We start from the raw sequence: 24,152 nt of genomic DNA, 5'->3' as shown, positions 1-24,152 counted from the left end.
CTTACTAAGGCCCTTCTCCCCTGATCACTTAATTTAGATGGCCGGCCAGCTCTAGCAAGAGTCCTGGTGGTTCCAAACATCTTCCACTGATGATGGAGGCCACTGTGCTCATTGGAACTTTCAGAGCAGCAGACATTTTTCAGTATCCTTCCCCAGCCTTGTGCCTCGAGACAATTCTGTCTCGGAGGTCTACAGACAATTCCTTTGTCTTCATGCTTGGTTTGTGCTTTGACATGCACTGTCAACCCTGGGACCTTATATCGACAGGTGTATGCCTTTTCAAATCATGTCCAATCAATTGAATTTACCACAGTTGAACTCCAATGAAGCTGCTGAAACATCTCAAGAATGATCAGTGGAAACAGAATGTACCTCAGCTCAATTCAGAGCTTCATGGAAAAGGCGGTGAATACTTATGCACATGTGATTTTTCAGATATTTTATTTTTAATAAATTTGCAACAATTTCAAAAACTCTTTTTTTACATTGACATTATGGGGTATTGTGTGTAGAATTTTAAGGAAAAAAAATAATTTAATAAATTTTGGATTCAGGCTGTAACATAAAACAATGTGGAAAAAGTGAAGCGCTATGAATACTTTCCGGATTTACTGCATATATCGATTTTTTATTGAAAAATGGTAAAGTTGAGTATTCAATATGTTAACTTGTTAAACTCAAAATCAAAAGAGCTAACTTTTTAAAACAGTACAGTTCTCTTCCCGATTCCTGCTTTCAGCAGTATCAAAATAAACACTAGAGAGTAATGCTAGAGTAATAATAGAGTAATGCTATTATTTTTTTTTTGCTCTGTGATTCACATTCTCAATCTGCATTGCATTAAGGTCACAGCTAAAGGAATCATGGGAGAATCAGTTGGCTGACACCATTTACTGACTTTCAGGGTCACAAGAGCAAAACATCTGAACTCTTCAACTGCACATAAGCCTCATATTATAGAAATCAAAATACTCTAAAAACTGAGCCTTTGTAAACATAATATGAAAACACTAGGCAAAGCCTGAACATGCTAGAGAAAGTACACAAACATGCAGCGGAAAACTGGGGGAAATCAGGACAGATTTCCTGCAGACACTGTGAAAGCCTGCCCTCCGTCTCTCTTTCACTGCCGCCTCATTCTTCAGCTCAAAACACATTAATTGGGGCTCAATTAATGCAGAAACTTCCAGGGCTTCATTCACTCTCCATTCAAAGCTAGCATCACTCACACGCATGCATACAAGCACACAGGAGCAAACACACAAGCACGCACATACAGTGCCCACAACATTAGGAATACAAGTTGCATAAGTAGGTGTGCACACACAGGAACATAAAAGCACACACATACATGTGCACACACATACACACAATAATACACATACAAGGGCATATTGAAACACATACAAATGCACACACAGGCAGACACTCACTCACATGAACAAACACAAACAGACAAAAACACACAAATTAACACACACACGTTTGTTTTTGTGAAAGGTGGGTACATTACATTGGTTTCCATTCATTTAATACCGATCAAACCTTATATTGTATTGCCCTCACCCTACCCTAAACCCAACCATCACAGGAGACAGTGAACAGCTTTACTCTCTGATTAAACTCATCCTGTGGAGTTTATAAGCTTTTTGAGAAATGAGGACGTCACCAATGTCCTCATATTTCACCTCCTTTTTGTAATACCCGTGTCATACCCATGTCATTATACAGACTTGTGTCCTGATATGTCACAAAAACACATACACACACACACATACACACACACACACATGTGCACAGTCTGCATAAACATACACATAAACACACACAGGATAAATAAAAACGCATTAAAACACACATGTACACACACGTATACACACACGTACGCACACACGTACACACACACACACACACACACACACATGCACACACACACACACACACACACACACACACACACACACACACACACACACACACACACACACACACACACACACACACACACACACACACACACACACACACACACACACACACACACACACACACAGCACATTTGCACCATCTTTCCAGCTTGTCCTCCGGGGTTTGTGTGACTACAGCTTCACTCAAGGTCATTATGAGCAGTTATTTCCAGCACTCACTGCAACATTAACTGCAGCACAGATCCGTCAGAGACAGAACCACGGCTGGCACGTTTTGACGCAGTGAACGCTTTAAGTCAACATGAACTCAAAACAGACCTGGCTTATCTTCTTTTGTGCATAATTCATCAGAGCACGTTATTCAAGAGAAATGTTGAAAACGCATGCAGATTATGCTCAGAGTCAACTTTTGTTTTCTGCTGACTTCACCTACAGAATGCATGTGGGTTTCTGGATAATGCTAACCAAGAGCGAGACTATATATATAGATATTCATTCATTCATTCATTTTCTTTTCGGCTTAGTCCCTTTATTAATCTGGGCTCACCACAGCGGAATGAACCACCATACTTAGATATTGTTCATGTCAATTTGACTTAACAAGTAGTTATAGTAGAGTACTGTTCAAAGTTAAACAATAACTGCATTTTTGAACGATTAGGTTCACTGCAGAATAAATAAGCAGTCACACACACACACACACACACACACACACACACACACACACACACACACACACACACACACACACACACACACACGTATACATGGTTTAGGGACTTTCCATAGGCGCAATGTATTTGACATCTTGGTCACAAGCCTCTTTAACTACATTGAAGCCTATTGACTCAATATATAAACAAGCAGTTAAAATTATGGACGTAAAGCCTATGCAATGGCATCACTGTGAAGTTTTATGTAAACATAACCATTTTAGTTTTGATAGTTTTATTAAATTGAATTATCTTCAATTGGTTTTTAAATGTTTAAATAATCATGTTCCAATCCTGTTTTCTGATCTAATAAGTAGGCATCAAACCTCTCACAAAGTTACACGGGCAACTGCAACTGCTGTGGAATGATTTACCTGTTAGCCAAAAATCAGAAACTAATACAAAATTTTTTAGTAGTGCTCTTGAAAAGTGGTTAAAAACAAAACAGTAGTGCTTGCACAAAATTTACTATTAGTTTGTTGGATCATGTCGCCTTTGCTTTTGCCTTCAGTGATTTTATGAAAGAATTATAATGTTGTGTATATGTATTTATTGTATTTCAATTTTGTCCATTTTGTCAAGCCTACTGTGGACAGGTGTTGAGAATTAGTAAGTTTGCTAAAACACTTCAACAAATGCATTTGGTTCTCCAGTATAATTGTGATGTTCATGTCAAATAAATAAATAAATACAAATTAATTTCATACATATAATAAACTGCTTATTATATGGCCCTGTCTCTAAACCCAACCCTCACAAAAAACGTGGCAAATTTAGGATTTCAAAACACTTCGTTAAGTATGATTTTGAAGTATTTTGAATTACAGGGACAAAAGGACCACCTTAATAAAGTACAACTAAGTCAAACCCATATCATTATACAACTTTTATTACATCAATATTATATTATTACATTATATCAATATCTGTTAATTAACAGTTTCCGTATTTCCTGATTAACAAGTGTTTTCTGTTTATTTACCGTTAGTATTTGCATTATGGGATGTTGAGCTCTGCTCTGTCAACTTTTGATGTTAAAAATTCAACTCTTCAGTTTAAACAAGTGACTTTTATTGACATTGTAGTAGTTTAAAATAATAAAAGAAATAATATACAGAGAAATAAGTCTGTAAAACAACAGAAAATGTACTGGCAGTTTAATACTGCTGTGATCGCCGACGAACTGGCAGTTGCAGATTACTAGAGAATTGCTAGTCACAGTAATGAACTGCAACTCCCAGCATGCACCTCACACACCGGTTCCTGTTTCCCACTAATTACACTCACACAGCTGGTAACTCATCACAGACTGATTAGCTGGACTTTATATTTACCCCTTACACACACACACACACACACACACACACACACACACACACACACACACACACACACACACACACACACACACACACACACACACATTATGGAGTTTTGTTTTGCCTAGCGAAAAGTACGAAGCGTTTTCCTGTTTGTCTTGCCGTGTTTTGATCCTTGTCTTTTTTTATTCTTTGCCTCCTAGCCTGACCATTTGTCTGTATTTGGCCCACGTATTTTGGATTATCTTTATGCTACCGTTTGCCTCTGTTTTTTCACCATTGCCTGCACAACTTCTCTTTAAATAAACTGCATGTGGATCTTCACGTCCGCTGTCCAGTGACCTTTGTTACAATTAAAAGGATTTTGTATTGTAAAATACAACACCAACCCAGACAAAATATCACTTTAAACGATTAAATATGTTCATAAAAGTCCCTTTTTTAAACATTTCAAGGTCAAAAGTTGTTGGAAGAGAGATCAATGTCCCATAATGCAATTCAAAAGCATAAATAAATAGGAAAAAATAAAACAATGAAGCACAAAATACAAAAAAATGCTTATTTATGGATGCTCTTTTTATGGTGTAGCTAAAGCATAAAGTGCAATTCTCTTCCAGTACATCTTTTTTTCATGACCAGTTTGTCCTAATTCAATTCATACAAAGAATATTGCCATGGGCAGCAGATAGTCATCATTTTTTTTAATAAATAAAACACAGAAATTGAACTCATTTTCTGATCAAATGACAGATAGAGACATATTCTGATATAAAGTAAAGTGGCTGGACTTGAATGAGTCTGCAAGTGCAGTGTTCAGCTAAAGTAATTCAGTTGTGTTTACCTTTGGCCTGAGCTGCTGCAGGTTTGGCTTTATCGCTGAACACCAGACTGCGGCGATTCCCTGCTGAACTGATGGACCCTCGAGGAGAGCTCTCACTGCCCGCAGTGGACATCCTCGAGGTCGGCCCAGGCAATCTGTGACAGAAAGGCGAACATAGTATTAATGGCAGTATCTTTGAAGAATAACTGTGTGCTTGATATCATGCTAAGGTGCTATTTATGTGTGCTGTGTTTTAGGTGCTGCTGCTGTACTGTATGTAGATGTTAGAGTGTTTTATTACCTATCCAGAGTGGTCGCTTAATGCCTTAAAATGGATAGTTCACGCAAAATTGGGAACATACTCAATATTTACTCATCCTCAAGTGGTTCCAAAGCTTGATGAGTTTCTTGAACACTAAAGAAGCTAAAGCTGTATCTATTGATTTCCATTGTGAAAAAACAAACACTATGGAAGTAAATGGTTAGAGCTTTCCAACATTCTTTAAAATACCTTCTTTGAGTTTTACAGAAGAAAGAAAATCTCAAAGCTTTGGAAGTACTTGATGGTGAGTAAATATTAAGTACTTCTACATTAAGTACTTTTAAAATGAAGAAAGACATTCATAAAGGTTTGAAACAAGTAAAGGGTGAGTAATTGATGATAGAATTTTCACTTTTTGGTGAACTGTCACTTTAAGATATATATATAACAGTTATGTCTGGTTTTTGAATCTGACTGGCTGGTAGCCGTGCAATAATTTTCCAGTAATAATTTTCCTCTTCACACTTAACCCTTGTGAATTACTCCGCCCACATACAGCAACAAGCAGAGGACACTCTACAGTTTGACAACATTTTTAAAGCTTTTTTAGTTGAGAATGTAGTTGTTTAGATTGCAACTATGCAGTTTATTTAGAAGATAGTGGTTATTTTAAAATATTTATAATTTCTGACAGACAGTGCGTCGACGGCCATTAGTCTGTTAGTCTGTCATACCGAGCAAAGACGGTTGACATTTTCCATCCACAAGATGGTGACAGAAACCGCATAATAAGCCCTTAGAAGAATAAAACAGCGTAATTTCATACTACAGCTGAACAACTACATTCTCGACTAAACAAGCCATTAGCTGCAATATTTGTCAAACTGTAGTGAGTTTATTGATCTGCTGTCACTCTATGTGGGAGGAGTAATACACAAAGGTGAAGAGGCTGTGTGTGTGTGTGTGTGTGTGTGTGTGTGTGTATATAAAACACTACCCTAAAATAAACAAACAATAAACTGATGAATTTTGTCAGATCATTTACACAACAACAATGTTTGCTGTATATGTTACGATATTTTGCTAACCTTCCCATCAAGTAATGAAATGAATGTTAAGCAAGCGACAAGCAATCATTCTACATAATGATTCTCCATACATTATGGGAATGTTACTTCAGAATGTTAACATTCTGAAATAGGAAATGTTTTTTTTTAATGTTAGCGGGGTGTTCAGCTAAGGGCTGCATTTACAGTATAGCAAATTACCAAACAGAAACATTTCCTTTTTAAAAGCATTTTCTTATTTTTAAAAACTTTCATATACCAATGTAAAAAAAAATCTGCAAAAACAACTATTTTTTTAGCAAATTATTTTATGGTACATTTCTCACTATAAAAAAAAACATTAACTATTATTTTAGCTAAAAAAACGAATTAGCTGCTTATTAATATTAAGGTAGTTGGGTTTAGGTATTAGGCAGTATTAGAGATGTAGAATAAGAACAATACTCCATAAGCACTAATCAACAGACAATATCTTAATAATAGGCAGATGATAAGCTAGTTAATAGTGAGAATTGGTACTTTAACTAAATTTCGATTTAATAATAAGAAACATACTGCTTAATAAATTGATAAAAGCTATGATATGCTATGATTACATTATGTTTCAATAAATACCGAGGAATCCACATACGTGATGGACATTTGTCATTATAATATGGCATTTCTCCATCGTTCCAATCTTTAAAGGTGATTGACAGACAGACTAATCTCCCTAAACAATCAGTCTAGGTAAATGCCACGTCAGTGTCATGTATAATACAGTAACATCTGTCATGACCTATGCTAATCACATTGCTGTCACACATTCCCTCAAGAAAATGTAAAATAGGTTACCCTGTTTATTTTTAGTTGTTTTTTTTCAACTAAAATACATCTCAGACCTGAGAAAGACTTATGTGCAGTTACACTTATCAAACAATAGGTGGCAACATTGCGCCGCGTGTCGCAAAATAAATAAATAAACAGCGGATTATTAGACTTGGCCAATTTTCAAAACGAGAATTTTAAATCAGGTGGCCGAGAGTATTTTTAGAGTAGTTATTTCAAGCCTATTACACAAGTGAGTGCAATGCATTTGCAGCAGGTGACCGAGGGCACGACCGCATCATTCATTCAAAGCAAAATTACAACCTCAAGCTTTCTGTCACACTCCATAGTTAATAATTAATCTGCTACTCCAACAGGCATCACACAGAGTGGGTTATTTTAAAGTTAGCACAGCTCACTGAGCAGACATCTCCGCTGGGACGTGTTTTTGGGTAACGTCTCCTGACAGAGTCCACCTATTCTGTCTAGACCAATATTTTCAAAGAAAGCTTCGCCAGAATGGGTCAGTTTGTGATTTATGAATTATACAGTTGTTTGTAATTCTTTATTAGATGCAAAAATGGTTATATATATTCATAAATAGCTGTGGCCACAGTTAAATAGCTATATTACATTTTAGAACACTTGTTCAAGTGCATAAAAATCACGTGTTTGATCAAAATGAATATTGTTTAATATAGTCACAGTTATTTATAAGACAGTAAAATAAGGTGTTTATGATGCAAGGATGAGTACTTTAGAATTCATAATAATGCATCATAATAAAATATACTTATACACTCACCGGCCACTTTATTAGGTACACCTGTCTAACAGCTCGCTAACACAAATAGAAGATTGGAAAAACGTAGCCTGGTCTGACGAGTCTCGATTTCTGCTGCGACATTCGGCTAGTAGGGTCAGAATTTGATGTCAACAATATGAAGCATGGATCCATCCCGCCTTGTATCAACTGTTCAGTCCACAGTCACCAGCTCTCAATCCAATAGAGCACCTTTGAGGTGTGGTGGAACGGGATATTCATATCATGGGTGTGCAGCCCACACACCTGCAGACACTGCTTGATGCTATCATGTCAATATGGACTAAAATCTCTGAGGAATATGTCCAGTACCTTCTTAAATCTATGCCACAAAGGATTACGGCAGTTCTGAAGGAAAAAGGGGATTCAACCCGGTAGTAGTAAGGTGTACCTAATAAAGTGGCCAGTGAGTGTATATGCATATAATAATTGAGTATTAATGCTGGTCAATGCTTGTAAATAAGACATTGTAAGGCAGTTGTAATATTTGTGTTAGTTTCACAGAAACATAGGTAGAGTTAGAGCATCATGCAGATATTGAGTGAGGAAGAGGAGGGTGATGACAAGCAGGTTGACTGTAGGGAGAAAATACACGAGAGAGAAAGCGCTACCTAGAAGACTTTTTCTGACCAATGGAAAACTTGAGTTTACTCTGAGAGCCATCCCTAGATCAGAAGAAGAAGCAAAACAAGAGAAGAGAGAGAGATAGAGATAAAGAGAATGAGAGAGAGCAGGACATACACTGACAGTGATGATGACTAACACAACAACACAAACTAAGACAATGAACACATAAATTCCCATTAAACTACAGAGAAAGTTTACAATGTTCAGTAGATGGATAAATAGATCCATAGAACAATGGATGGATGGATGGGATTGAATGAATTAGATGGATAGATAGATAGATAGATAGATAGATAGATAGATAGATAGATAGATAGATAGATAGATAGATAGATAGATAGATAGATAGATAGATAGATAGATAGATAGATAGATAGATAGATAGATAGATAGATAGATAGATAGATAGATAGATAGATAGATAGATAGATAGATAGATAGATAGAATGGATGAGATTGGATGGATGGATGTGTTTGAATGGATGGGATAGATTGATAGAATTAATAGATGGATGGATGGATGGATGGATGGATGGATGTGATAGGTGCATGGATAGATGAATTGAATTAAATACATGGGATTGATGGATGGATAAGATCGAATAAATGAATGAATGAATGGATGCATGGACGGATAAATGGGATGGATGGATGAGATAGATGGATGGGATTGGATAGATGCATGGATGAATCAAATTAGGTGGACGGATGGAAATAATGGATGAACGAATGAGAATGATGCATGGATGGATGGATGGGATTGTATGGATGGATGGATGGATGGATGGATGGATGAGATTAGGTAGATAGATAGATAGATAGATAGATAGATAGATAGATAGATAGATAGATAGATAGATAGATAGATAGATAGATAGATAGATAGATAGATAGATAGATAGATAGATAGATAGATAGATAGATAGATGTGATTGAATGGATGATTGACGGATGGATTGGTTGAACAGAACAATACATAACAGAACGTCAGATAGAAAGCTGGAATGATAGAGAGACTGACAGTTTGCTAAACAGAAAGCAGGACTGATAGAGTGATGTTTTACCTGGACTGCATGTCTGTCTGTGTTTTGTGTGAGTGTGGCCCATGCGGGGTGGAGATCAGCTGGGCCGGAGCGCTGCTCTGCTGGATTAGAGGAGTGTGTGAGTGTGTGTGCTGTGTGTGTGTCTGTCGGCTCGTTTGTTGCTGCTGCTTGTATCGAGACAGGCTAAAGAAAAGCCCCAAGATGGCTTTCAGATTCCCATTCCGGATCTCTGTGAGGAACAGACAAGAGGTCACTGTTTAGTAGAGTAAAATTGCACGTATTTATTTTGTCTTTGCCATGATTACAGTACATAATATCTTACAAGTTATTTTGCAAGACACCAAAATACAGCTTAAAGGACAATTAAAAGCTTAACTAGGTTAATTAGGTTAACTAATTCAGTTTAATTAGGCAAGTCTTTAAACAAGTCTTTGGTTTGTTCTGTATACAATCATCAAAATGAATAATAATAATTTCTTAACGGGGAGTAATTATATTGTTAAAAACTTTTTTTTTAATAAAACAGTTTTTATTGCAGCCAAACTAAAGGAAACAAGACTACGCTTTTCCGGAAGAAAACATAATACTTGCTTTACTTATTAAAACACCTATCACTCATTCATTCATTCATTCACTCAATTTCCTTCACCTTAGTCCCTTTATTCATCAGGGGTCGCCACAGCAGAATGAACCACCAACTTATCCAGCATATGTTTTACACAGCGAATGCCTTTCCAGCTGCAACCCAGTACTGGGAAACATCCATACACACTCATTCACACACACACACACACAATACGGCCAGTTTAGTTTATTCAATTCACCTATACCCACATGCCTTTGGAATGTGGGGGAAACTGGAGCACCCAGAGGAAACCTTCATACACTCACCGGCCACTTTATTAGGTACACCTGTCCAACTGCTCATTAACCAAATTTCTAATCAGCCAATCACATGACAGCAACTCAATGCATTTAGGCATGTAGACATGGTCTATATGATCTGCTGCAGTTCAAACCGAGCATTAGAATGGAGAAGAAAGGTGATTTAAGTGACTTTGAACATGACATGGTTGTTGGTGCCAGACAGACTGGTCTGAGTATTTCAGAAACTGCTGATCTACATATCTTGTTCAAGCAGATAGAAAGCATCAGTAACTCAAATAACCACTCATTACAACCGTGGTATGCAGATGTGCATCTCTGAATGCACAACACGTCCAACCTTGAGGCAGATGGACTACAGCAGCAGAAAACCACACCAGGTGCCACTCCTGTCAGCTAAGAACAGGAAACTCAGAATTAAGTGTCAACACCATGAAAGCTTGGATCCATCCTGCCTTTTATCAACGATTCAGGCTGGTGTTGGTGGTGTAATAGTGTGGGGAATATTTTCTTGGCACGCTTTGAGCCCATTAGTACCAAGTGAGCATTGTGTCAATGCCACAGGCTACCTTAGTATTGTTGCTGACCATGTCCATCCCTTTATGACCACAGTATACTCATCTTCTGAAGGCTACTTTCAGCAGGATAACATGCCATGTCATGAAGCTCGAATCATTTCAGACTGGTTTCTTAAACATGACAATGAGTTCACTGTACTCAAATGGCCTCCACAGTCACCAGATCTCAATCCATTAGAGCAATTTCAGGATGTGGTGGAAAGGCAGATTCACATCATGGATGTGCAGCCGATAAATCTGCAGCAACTGCGTGATGCTATTATATCAATATGGAACAAAATCTCTGAGGAATAATTCCAGTACCTTGTTGAATATATGCAAAGAATAATTAAGACATTTCTGAGGGTAAAAAGGGGTCCAACCCGGTACTAGTAAGGTGTACTTAATAAAGTGGCCGGTAAATGTATTACTAAATAGTTAATACATTTTACTTATGTTAAACCTTTTTTTTTTTTTTTTTAGATAGATTTGTTGGTTGTACAGATTGGGTAGCTTTACATGGACAAAGTAACATTAATTTGTTTAAAAGCATTTAAGACCTAAAACAGCATATTTCAGTGAATGTAAGACTTTTTAAGATTTTTCATACTGTCCTTAAATACATTTTTTTAAATTTAAGACAGTTTAAGACCCAGAGGACACCCTGCTATAGTACAGAATAGGTGAGAAGATGTAGTCATTATGTCATAGTTGACACATTATAACCTAGAGCAGTGGTTCTCAAAGTGGGGGTCGGGACCCCCCGAGGGGTCGCGGGGCAATGAAGAGGGGTCGCCTGGTGATTTCCAAAAATCTATTTATTTTTATTAAACCATAAGAATTAACATATTTTATCCATAACTATACTGAAAATAAAAATAGTCGTTTATAGTTACTATATACTATATAGTTACTATAGTAGCTTATAGTTACTAGTTCTATTGGATTGCGACCCCGGGGGTAATTACATTATATTAAAGGCAGCAATAGCGTCAGATGCATTTTGATTTTATAACATCAGGTTATACTTTCTGGCACATTTAAAGCACTGACACAAATTTAATTGGTGTGTCTGCGTCATTGCATGCAAGGTTTCTGTATTTATAACCACCTCAGAGGATATTGGGGGTCGCGAGTCACTGGCATTGTTATTTTGGGGGTCGCAGGCTGAAAAGTTTGGGAACCCCTGACCTAGAGTGTTAACAATAATAGAAAAATAGTGTATTTAAACCTGTATTTAGCACAGTATCTGTCTCGAGTCAGTCGAAATGAAATCTAAAATTAATAAAATATTTTGAAGTGTTTTTACCTTCAGCTGATAGTCCCTGTATGTTCACACCTTTGGCTGCTAGAAAGCTCAAACAGGCATCAATGTTCTCAATCTGGAGAGAAAAGGACAGAAATGAAGCCAATAAGCACTGTAGAAATCACAGATATATGAACAGAAATCAGTCACTATCACCTAAATAAAACAGGTGTTTAATGAGGCAATGCAGACACTATTAAGACTGCCTGGCACCTGCAATATTTCTGAATGAACGCGTGACTGGACATTCCCTCTCTAGTACTCTAGTGCTGTCAGAGAGCATAGATTGGCTGCTCAATCAAAGCAGTATGCAAAGCCTTTGCTGCCAATCGCTGAGGGCGTCAAATTTGCTCTGTTGCTAGGAAACCTTGTTGAGGGCACGACACTGACCCGGCCATATACCAGAGTCACTCAGTTCAGTGCTGGAGGATTTCTGATTGGCTGAGGGGAGGGTGATGTCATAGGCTGCACGTGAAGGTCATGTGGGTGCTACTAGGATATGTTTATTATATTTAGCATGTTTACCATGTGTTATATTTACATTACTAGGGTTGATGTCATGCATAATATCATGGCTGTATGTGTTCTGTTTGTGCAGCTAATGATGTATTTTATGGTATTCATACTGTATATTGCCATTGAATGAAAAAAAATCCTCTTTTATTTCTATATGGGCAATAATCACCTTACTAGTAAGCTGTACATAAATACACTATAATAGTTTTTCATAATAGTTCATTCATTCGGCTCAGTCCCTTTATTAATCTGGGGTCGCCACAGCGGAATTAACTGCCAACTTATCCAGCAAGTTTTTACGCAGCGGATGCCCTTTCAGCCGCAAACCATCTCACAGAAGCTGCAAACCGCAAACTCCACACAGAAACGCCACACAGAAACGTTAACTGAGCCGAGGCTCAAACCAGCGACCCAGCAACCTTCTTGCTGTGAGGCGACAGCCCTACTGCGCCACTGCTTCACCTTCATAATAGTCCTTTAAAAATATAAAAAATAAATAAAATAAATAAAAAGTTCTCACAAAATATTCTGGTCTTTTAAATCCTGAAAGTTTATTTTAGAGTGAGCCCATGTCAAATCTGTCCTAATAGCTATCATTAATCATAAATATCATCAGCTTATGAATGAACGATAAAACAGATGATCGACAAATTTAAACAGAGAATGACATCTGTACAGTTTACTCAAACTAAATTGACAAAATGTTTAAAAAGTTTAATTAATTTTAAACTCAGTAAAAAAAAGTTTCATCCAACAAAGCATCGCCTGGTTTGATATATTGTGCAATAATTAAAGGACATTAACATGTTATAGCTTTAACACGCAGATAAAGCAATGTAAAAACAATAATAATAAACAATATAATTAATATTTATTCTGGGAGACTTGAGACACTTAAAATGTATAACAATGTAACAACACCACCAACAACAGCAAAAACTATTATTATTATTATTATTATTATTATTTTTATTATTATTGTTGTTGTTGTTGTTGTTGTTGTTGTTGTTATTGTTGTTGTTATTAATAATAATAATGACAATTATAATATCAACAACAACAATTTATTTCACACTTTTTAAAGCGTATTAAATGCTGAAGTGTAAAATAACAAACAATAAATAAATGAATAAATAATAATAAACAATAGTATTATTATTTATTCTGGGTCACATGAGACACTTAGTGCATAACAATGTAACAACAACAACAGCAAAAACAACAATATAATAATAATAACAATGATGAGGATTATGATGATGATGATGATAATAATAATAATAATATTGATAATAATAATAATAACAACAACAACAATTTGTTGCACATTTTTAAAAGTTTCTCAAAAGCTGAAGAGTAAAATAACAAATAAAAATAAATAAATAAATAAATAAACAAATAATAATAATAACAATAATATTATTATTTATTTTGTTAGTTATTACGCTTGAGACATATAAAAATGTATAATAATAATAATTTTATTATTATTATTATTATTATTATTATTATTATTATTATGTTGTTGTTGTTGGTGGTGGTGGTGGTGGTACTGTTACACTTGAGACACTTTACAAATGTATAACATTAATAATAACGACAACAACAACAACAATAATTAAAAAATAATTATTGCACATTTTTAAACTGTCTCAAGTGCTTAAGTGTAAAATTACGAAAATAAATATATAATAATAATTATAGTAATAAACAATGATATTACTTATTTAGATACAGTATTACACTTGAGACACTTTTGAAAAGGTATAATAATTATAATAACAATAATATTAATAAAAAATAATAACAAAAATCATAGTAGCAACAAATTATTACACAATTTTAAAAGCTGAAGTGGAATAACAAAACAATAATAATAATTAATAATAATAATAATAATAATAATAATAATAATTATTATTATTATTATTATTATTATTATTATTATTAGTAGTAGTAGTAGTAGTAGAAGTATTAGTGTTATTATTGTGTTGTTTTGTTGTAGTTATTACAATTGAGACACTTTAAACTATATATTAATAATGATAATAATAATAATAATAATAATAATAATAATAATAATAATAATAATAATAATAATAATAATAATAATAACAACAAAATATTACACAATATTAAAAGTGGCTGAAGTGGAATAACAAAACAACAATAATAACAATAATAATTATTATTATTATTATTATTATTATTATTATTTATTTTATTTTTCTTAAAGCAGCTCAAGTGCTCTACCAATTTTTGGGACCACAGTTTAATAAATAGAGCATCGGACTGATTTATTACTCATGTTATGCATGAAAGAGCTGGTCATCTGCCATGGGTTAGTCAGCAGCAGTGTCAGTAATGTCAGCCACAGACTCACTGACTAAACCCCAGTTGCTGCCAGCCAACAGTTGCTGGTCTGAAGGGTCAAGGGGAGATCTCGAAATGTGAGGAAAGAATCTGCTCTAGATTCTTCTGACCCTTTGAAGGAAACCACATCCCAGACATCCAGGACTAAAAATAACCTTTCTAAATAAAAATAACTCACAGAGAGGCACTGAAATCAATCTTGATCCTCTTTCTCTCACTGTGAATTGAATTGCAAGGGAATAATGTCAATATGAATGCATTAAAATATGGGAGAAGGGGACAATTTAATATTGCATTCACTGATTGTTGTCTTAAGGTCATGCATGACAGCAAACACCACTGTGAATGACATACTCATTACAGCTGCATTACAAACTCAACAGGTCAATAGAAATCAGAACCTACTGGAATAAAAGCAAACAAGTGATCATAGAGACATAAAGAGCACTACGTCAAAACCAAACTCACTACTTGTATCTATGCTTCCACAGCCACATACATTTACTGGGGAAAAACATGAATGATGAAGATTTATGTTTGTAATAATTAAAATGATTTAATAGTCCTAATATTTAAGTTAATCTAAATAATACATCAATCTTAACATTTATAATTGTCCTTAATATTAAATAATTTTGATTAAAAATAATATTTAAAAAATTACTACTACTATTGCTTATAATAATAACAACGATTATTGTATTGCTTATATTGTTACAGCAATTAATTTATTAATTTATAAAATTACTATTTATTTTAATGAAGTGTTTTTATTTATTAATAATATTTCAAATAAATTTCAAAAAGATTTTATAATAATATAAAAAAGTAATACATAAAGAATACAATATAATAAAATAAATAAAAATAAATAAATAAAATAATAAAATAATCAAATTAATTGAAATAAAGTTAATTAAAATTTAAAAATAATGGTGCTTCAGTAAGTAAATTTTATTTTATAAAAATACATTTAAATAAAAAATTCTTATAGTTGGAAGTCAGAATTATTAGCTCCCCTTTGTTTTGTTTTTTATATTTCCCAAATGATGTTTAATAGACCAAGGAAATTTTCCCAGTACGTCTGATAATATTTTTTCTTAAATAAAATAAAATAAAATAAAATAAAATAAAATAAAATAAAATAAAATAAAATAAAATAAAATAAAATAAAATAAAATAAAATAAAATAAAATAAAATAAAAATAAAATAAAATAAAATAAAATTGAATTAAATTAAATCATAATGGTGTTTAAGTAAGTCAATTTTATTTAACAAAAAATACATTTAAATAAAAATTTCTTTAAAAAATTCAAAACTTAAAAATATTAATTTACTCATTTTCTTTTCAGCTTAGTCCCTTTATTAATCATGTGTTGCCACAGGATGCCCTTTCAGCCGCACGTCAACACTGAAAACATTCTCATTCACACACATACACTATGGACAATTTAGCCAACCCATTTCACCAATAGCGCATGTCATTGGACTTATGGAGGAAACGGGAGCAGCCAGAGGAAACACGCCACGCCACACCAACAGGAGAGAACATGCAAACTCCACACAGAAATGCCAACTGACCCAGCCGAGGCTCGAACCAGCGACCTTCTTTGCTGTGAGGCATAAACATACAGTCTTGAAACCATAATAAAAACATTACAAACACAACAACTCAGCATTCTTTCCACAACAGAAAAATCATTAATCACATTTGAAAATCATACTGTCAATTCTTCCATATAATGACCATACACATCTCTATGGGTGTAAATTTTACATAACCCTTTTCAGATACACCACTACAAAACCATTATGTTCTCATCTAACTCTTTCTATTCCAAAAGAATCCCTTCAGAAAATCAATCCAGCAAGTTTAAGGAAACAAGAGACCCGTACCTGAACACAGGGCTTTTGTTTGCTTCTCATATCACTGAATGTCACCTGTGAGAGACTGCAGGAGTCAATCTATTTAACACGACAGCACAGAAACGCCTGCTTAACAAACACACACACACACACACACACACACACACACACACACACACACACACACACACACACACACACACACACACACACACACACACACACACACACACACACACACACACACACACACACACACACACACACACTATTGTCTGTCTCAAGCACATAAACATGCTTAAACATACGCATGTGAACATATCCCGGATACATTCCTGCTTCATGAGACTCCTCTCTCTCATTATCTGTCTCTTTTTCCCTCTGTCATTATATTTTTCATCACTACTGGTTCCCTAATAAAAAAAGCAACTCCTTGTGTGTACAGTAAGCGTGTTACTGAGAGAAAGAGAGAGAGAAATTAGATTTTACAAAAACTTTATTACATTAAAACCGACACAATATTAAATAAATAACTTTAAGTTGTATCAAAGAAAACCGTACATTTCAAATAAGTGTAAAAACAACACTGTTGTCATCTACACAACACAAAGCACTGTTTTAGCACCAAATATTTTCAAAAGTGTCCAAATCATCCATTTGTACAGAGTAATTAAAATCAGTTAAGACTGTTGCTTGTACCACACTTGAAAATACAACTACTACATTATGTTCTATGTTATTTTCAATTTTCCTCCTTCTGCTCATATACACAGCCATTTTCGCTTATCCTAGTATAAAGTTAGATGATTGACAAGAAAATCTCTTACTCCTTACATATTTAAAACCGAGGATGAACATTTCAACAGAGAAAGTCTCACAACACCTAGCAAAAAAGTTTTGTAATAACCTAAACAATGGACCCAACCTAACACATTTCACAAAGACACGAAAAATGTTTTTGTTTTGTCAATAGAGACAGAGGAAGAGAGAGAATCATTGTAAATATACTGATTATTATTGTTTTATTGCTGTTTTACCTTAAAATGTTAATTATTAAAAGTACAGTTTTTCTGATCTATTATTTTTTTATTATTGATTTGTATGAATATGTTAAATTGAATAATAATATGATATATTGAATAACAATATGATATATTAAATAACAATATGATATATTGAATGAAAATGATACATTACATAATATATTATATGTCGAGTAATAATATGATATATTGAATAATATGACATATTATTTTTATTTTTATTTAATTATATATACATAATATGTATATATAATTAAATAAAAATATTAATTATATATATATATATATATATATATATATATATATATATATATAATTAAATAAAAATATAAATAATATATGTATTACATATATTATTTATATTTTTATTTAATTTTATATATATATATATATATATATATATATATATATATATATATATATATATATATATATATAAATTATGTTAATATAATTTTATTTTTTATTTTTATTTTTTTTGTAACACTACTACTACTACTACAACTACTATTTACCATGTTTTTATTATACCTGTATGTTCTTTTGTCTTTAATGTAAACTTTATAAATGCTTTGAGGACAGCCTTACTCTATATGGACAATCAGAATGACAGCAATGGCCATTCTAGTACTTATAGAATTCTGGCAGGTCGAGTGTAAACTCAAACTTCTGTAAATGATTAAAAAAATAATGCATCTTGCTCAGCATTTTCATTCATCACTTTACAACTCCTTTGAAAAAAGTCAAGAACAACAAATGTTTAAAAGAAAACCGAGGCGCCTCTGAAGAAGAATGTGGTTTGTTATGATTTCTTCCACATCCTTAGCACAAATCACACACAAAAAAACCCTCCCGTGATGACTGACACACAACCAAATTAAATTACCATGCCAATCATTTTTTTTCTTTTAACTAAAACGACAAAAAACAAGTATTTAGTAAAACACTTTATGCATGCATATGTGCCACATTTAGTTTCAAAGAACAAACAATTCCTAAATGTAAAACATAAAGATGATATGCGTTCACAAGGAACTGTTCAGTCAAGCCATCAAGAGAAGGAATGTTGAAAAATGTTTAAAGAAATAATGTTAGCTACTTTGCTTACTCGCGCCTAATTTATAACTGAAGCAAGCATTTGTGTCAATACACAGCACTAGGGAGGCGAATTGGAGTTACGACACTGAGATTTCCTGGGTGTTTTGTCAGTCTTGTGTCAACAACCCTTGACATGAAGTTGTGAGCAGTCTGCTTTGCTTTGTCTGTACTGCTGGGAGGAGATGCTCTAAACGACATCAGACAAGACCAGCAGGTGTAAAAACAGTCTGATGCTAAACCGGCTATCGAATGAACACAAATTTAGTGCTTTAGTGGAAACTAATATACAGTGTAGTAGGCCACATTTATTACAGTACTTGGCATGGATAGGAATGGAAGTATAAATACAAATCTACCTGCCTTTAAAACCAAGTTCAAGTGGGTTAGAGACCCTTATTCTATGCTTGACAAATTTGAAAGACTAGCTGTCCTTGGACTTTCAAGATTTTAATGAGAGTAAGAGTGAAATGATTTTGTTCGATCAGTCAAACGCTTCCAGAGCAGCAATAGTTAATAGTTAGTAGTTAATGTTATGAAGAAAGTTTTTTTATGAAGCCCTGGGTAAAAAAAACTGTGTGTTATTAGATGATAGCTTGAGCTTTGACAAACAGAAAATCACATCTAATGATGTGAAAATCCTCTAATGTGATTATGCAAAATCACATTAGAGGATTTCGTGAGACCAATAAAAGATCAATACATGACCTCTCCGTGTTGAAACGTAAAAAAATATGGAACAATCGCTCACTTTGAATCAATGTCTAATCATCTTATTTTAGGCACTACTGGCCTCTGCATGTACCACATTGTAAGCAGAGCACTCAAATCATTGCAAAAAAGTGAGCACACAATTAGCTGCATCATTATTCTGGTCCTTGAAAGCTATTGTGACAAATTTATTCAAATTCTACTTCTCAGTTTACTCTATAAGCCAAAAGCCCTCCATTTATAAGCTTAATGTGTTTACATATTTAACCATCTGAATGCTGAGGTTAAGTATCATGTCAGCAATTAGCGTTAGCAGCGATATTTTTTTCTGCAGAATGCATCTTTATTCTAATCAACACGAGTGCTTTAGGTCCAGTATAATCTGTTGCTGGAGGCCCATTCACTGAGCGATTGTGCAATTCCCGCTTTTGATAAAAACACACAATCATGATATTTGCATAATGGCTTTGCTTGCACCTGCTTCCAGCAGAGATTTGCTTTGCTTTCAAACACACACACACACACACACACACACACACACACACACACACACACAAACAAACACAGACACATGCTGAAATTCAAACCAAGAGTGACTCACATACAGGAAAACAGCATTGAGATGCATAAATTCAGAAAACCTGCTGAGAAGCTCATACAGTGAACACCGACTGAGTTACAGAAGGAAAGAATTCATCCAAACTGTGAGCAAAGAAAATGCGAACACAAAGGCTGTGTGTCTAAAAGTAGTAAATTACACTGCAATTTGCTGCTGAGGGGACTGAGTTAATTGATGGAAGCGTGGAAAGAGGAAGAGATAGTGTAAAAAAAGAGCTCAGCTCCTGTGGCTTGACAATCAGACCCCTGCTATTCAACTAAACCACAAACCCTCGAATCTCCCTTTCATACATTTCAAAAGGCCAGCACACTCAAGCTGTCTTACCAGCAAAACTTGCTTTGTGAAAACGAAGTAAAGGAAAACTAGTTCTGAAATTAATCAAGAAATCTAAGCTTTCATGCATCAATAGATGTGGATAAACACTGAAGAAATGTCTAGTGCTTTGCAGTGTGAATTTGGCACAAGACATTTTTCCATGTGTTCATTTCCTCTGGAACAGGAAGATAGGATGGGGTGTACAAAGTAGTCCCTCCCCATTCAGATTCTAGTGAGCATTTGATTAGACAGAAATTCTGAAGAAAAGCGAGTTGAGTAATGTCTTCAAAAACCCTTATCCAAACTGAATAGAGAGAGAAACTATTCCTGGATTCACACCAAATAGTCAATAGTCAAATAGTCAGGCTCACTCTGATTACATACCCCTATATACAATTCTGGAGAGCTCCAAATACGTCCCAGGAGCTAGGTTTTTTGCAGTTTTTGTTTTCGCGCATCCGCTATAGGCCGGTGTATTCGCTTTTTGAGATCTCGAATTTCTCTTGCGAGTGTGGTTTGCACCTGTTCCTCTCGTGTAAATCTACCAGAGGCTGTTGTCGACTCACTGACTGAATTTTACCACGCTTTCAGATTTTAACACATTCTCACCATGTTAATAACTTGTTTATTTTATTTTTTGGCTTTTTTTTGTTGTTGTTGTCTTCTGGAAGTGTTCTTTGCCAGACTTGAACCCCATCATCACAGTCAACTGTGCTCTGTGTCTCAAATCCTCTGATGTACGCGGCGAGCTTCTGGGCAAAGTGGCAACAGCAGAAAAGCTATCAACACGGAGGCTGGTATGCGCGAAAAGAAATGGCGTCATACCGCCCTATACAATGTTCGTTTTAAAGATGAAGTGCAGCCATATTTTCATCTGGCTACATAATTCACGCTCTCCAGAAATGTATATAGGGGCACGTTTTCAGAACACAGTCAATGCAAATGCGTGAATAGAGCCGAATTTCAGCTAGCTAGCATGGATAATGTGGAATGCACAAAATTCACCTCAATCAAGTCTTTCAAGCAAGTTAAAAAATTTCAGCTTGATCACAAGTAACAAATAATTTGTCATTTTGAAATAACATGTGGCAATAAACATCCCATGAGTTATCCAGAGCAATCATTTTTGAATGCATATCTTCTAAATGTAAAATCTGTGTGCTAGCAATAGAATAGAATAAAATAAAATTGAATGCTAGTATATAAATTATTCTAAGGCTAACATATTGTATTCCAAAAAAATCAGAGCAGACACTTTTTTGTGAATCAAAACACCTAAATCAGAGTGGTTACTGACTCAATTCTGTCAACTTTTTTTCAGTGTAATTAAAGATAAACAATATGTTATTACTGTAGTCTGTGGTAAAACATTGTTATTTAATGTAGAGTTATGGGTCTGCAACAGTTGGGGACTGCAAAACACACAAAATAAGCATATAACTATAATTGCGGTGGTAAGAAAACAGCATTTAAAAAGCCTGACAGAAGTAACTTAATATTTGGTGTAAAAGGTCCTTTCACAACAAAATAAAAATAACTTTGTGGTAAGTAAGTTAAGTAAATGATTTGTGAAGGTTTGTGTGACACTAAAGACTGGAACAATGATAATAAAATTCTGCTTCGACATCATAGAAATAAACAAAATTTTATAGCATTTAATAATTTTCCTTTTCCCTTGTCCCTTTATTCATAAGGGGTCACCTTTTGAATAATTGTCATTATACATCTACAAGTACAAGGCAATGAAATGCAGTAAATGCATGCTAAAGAACAGTAGAAGTTACATGTCTGTAGGGCGCCATTACGGAATAAAAAAATGAAGATCAAATTGATCTTTGGTTTTATTACATAACACTGGAATTAATTTTCTACAAAGGTTTCACTTTGAGAGTGTTTAAACAAGAGAGAAATGTGTGAAAATGTTCATGCAGGTTTGAGAAAAGTGTATAAAGTGTGTAGTGAGGGATTTTACAGCCTTAAAACATCTATAATAATTATCAAAAATAAAGCTGACTATAACCATAACCGCCAACTTATCCTGGGAAACATCTAAACACACTCATTCACACATTCATACACTTCAGCCAATTTAGTTTCTTCAATTCACCTATAGCACAAGTCTTTGAACTGTGGGGGAAACCGAAGCACCCAGAGGAAACCCACACCAACACAAGGAGAACATGTAAACTCCACACAGAAATGCCAACTGACCCAGCTGGGACTCAAACCAGCAACCTTCTTGCTGTGAGGCAAGCCACTGTGTAGCTCATTTTAGAAATTGTTCAGCAAAACTGTTCATTCTGAATTGTAATAATATTTCTGGTCCTTTACATTTTAATATTACTGTATTTTGTATCAAATTAACACAGCATAGGTGAGCATACAGTATATGAGACTTTTTAAAAACATACAAAAAATTCCAGAGAATTCATACGAGAACCATTTTAAGGCTGTGTGTCTACTGAGGTTTTTTTGTTTTCTGTTGTCAGTGTCACTTTTGAGCTAGCCGTCCAATCACAGTGGAGAAGGGGCGGGAAAATCACGCAAGTATCAAACAACAATCTGCTAAAGACTTTTAACTTGTAACACTAGAGCAAGGATACTCTGTATCATAACAACTGACTGAAAAAAAAACAGTGTACAGTGGTCCCTCGATATAACACGAATCACCTTTCGCGGCCTCGCAGTTTCGCAGATTTTTTTCGTGCAATTTGACATGCTTTTTTCTACAGCGCATTGTGGCTGTAGACGATTGTCAATCAATCGCCTCCGTGCCGTATCTCCTGTACAGTACAGAATGCCTTTAGCTTGCCAAATTTACATAAATCTATCGTTAGCAATGTGACTCTGAAGTCCTGTACTGAATATGTTTGTAAATTTTTTCCACACAATGTCAACGTTCTGCGCCATCAAAGGCACCTGTGGTAGCACCCAAATAGCAGAGCAAGATGCTAAACTTCTGGACATTAGTTTAGATTCAACTTTTGAATAATTGTCATTATACATCAAGTACAAGTACAAGGCAATGAAATGCAGTAAATGCATGCTAAAGAACAGTAGAAGTAACATGTCTGTAGGGCGCCATTACGGAATAAAAAAAATGAAGATCAAATTGATCTTTGGTTTTATTATACAACACTGGAATTAATTTTCTACGAAGGTTTCACTTTGAGAGTGTTTAAACAAGAGAGAAATGTGTGAAAATGTTCATGCATGTTTGAGAAAAGTGTATAAAGTGTGTAGTGAGGGATTTTACAGCCTTAAAACATCTATAATAATTATCAAAAATAAAGCTGACTACTTCGCGGATTTTGCCTATTGCGGGTTATTTTTAGAACATAACTCCCGCGAATAATGAGTGAGCCCTGTTCTGCAAAAACACTCACAGCTGTGCTCACGTTTTTGTAGCACAAAAACAGTTCGGTAGACATGCAGCCTAATACTCGTTGCAAAAAC

The 24,152-nt window shown here is 34.6% G+C and overlaps 1 protein-coding gene across 18 annotated transcripts in view; it reads right to left on the bottom strand.

Moving 5' to 3' along the window:
• Positions 1-24,152, bottom strand: part of nav2a (neuron navigator 2a) — a 386,862-nt gene that overhangs the window by 100,052 nt on the left and 262,658 nt on the right. For 9 of the 18 annotated variants that reach the window (XM_068222552.2, XM_073908175.1, XM_021477726.3 and 6 more), the window contains 4 exons: positions 12,161-12,233; positions 9,431-9,638; positions 8,351-8,404; positions 4,802-4,935 (listed from right to left, as the gene is read on the bottom strand). In XM_068222552.2, coding sequence (XP_068078653.2) covers positions 4,802-4,935; positions 8,351-8,404; positions 9,431-9,638; positions 12,161-12,233 — 469 coding nt within the window. The remainder of the gene's footprint in view (positions 1-4,801; positions 4,936-8,350; positions 8,405-9,430; positions 9,639-12,160; positions 12,234-24,152) is intronic. The other 9 variants (XM_073908169.1, XM_073908180.1, XM_068222554.2 and 6 more) reach the window with 1 other exon arrangement.

Source organism: Danio rerio, chromosome 7 (assembly GCF_049306965.1).
Source record: "Danio rerio strain Tuebingen ecotype United States chromosome 7, GRCz12tu, whole genome shotgun sequence".
Lineage (NCBI taxonomy): Eukaryota > Metazoa > Chordata > Actinopteri > Cypriniformes > Danionidae > Danio > Danio rerio.
The sequence above is the reverse complement of the archived record's forward strand: the minus strand, read 5'-3'. Positions and strand labels throughout refer to the sequence as shown.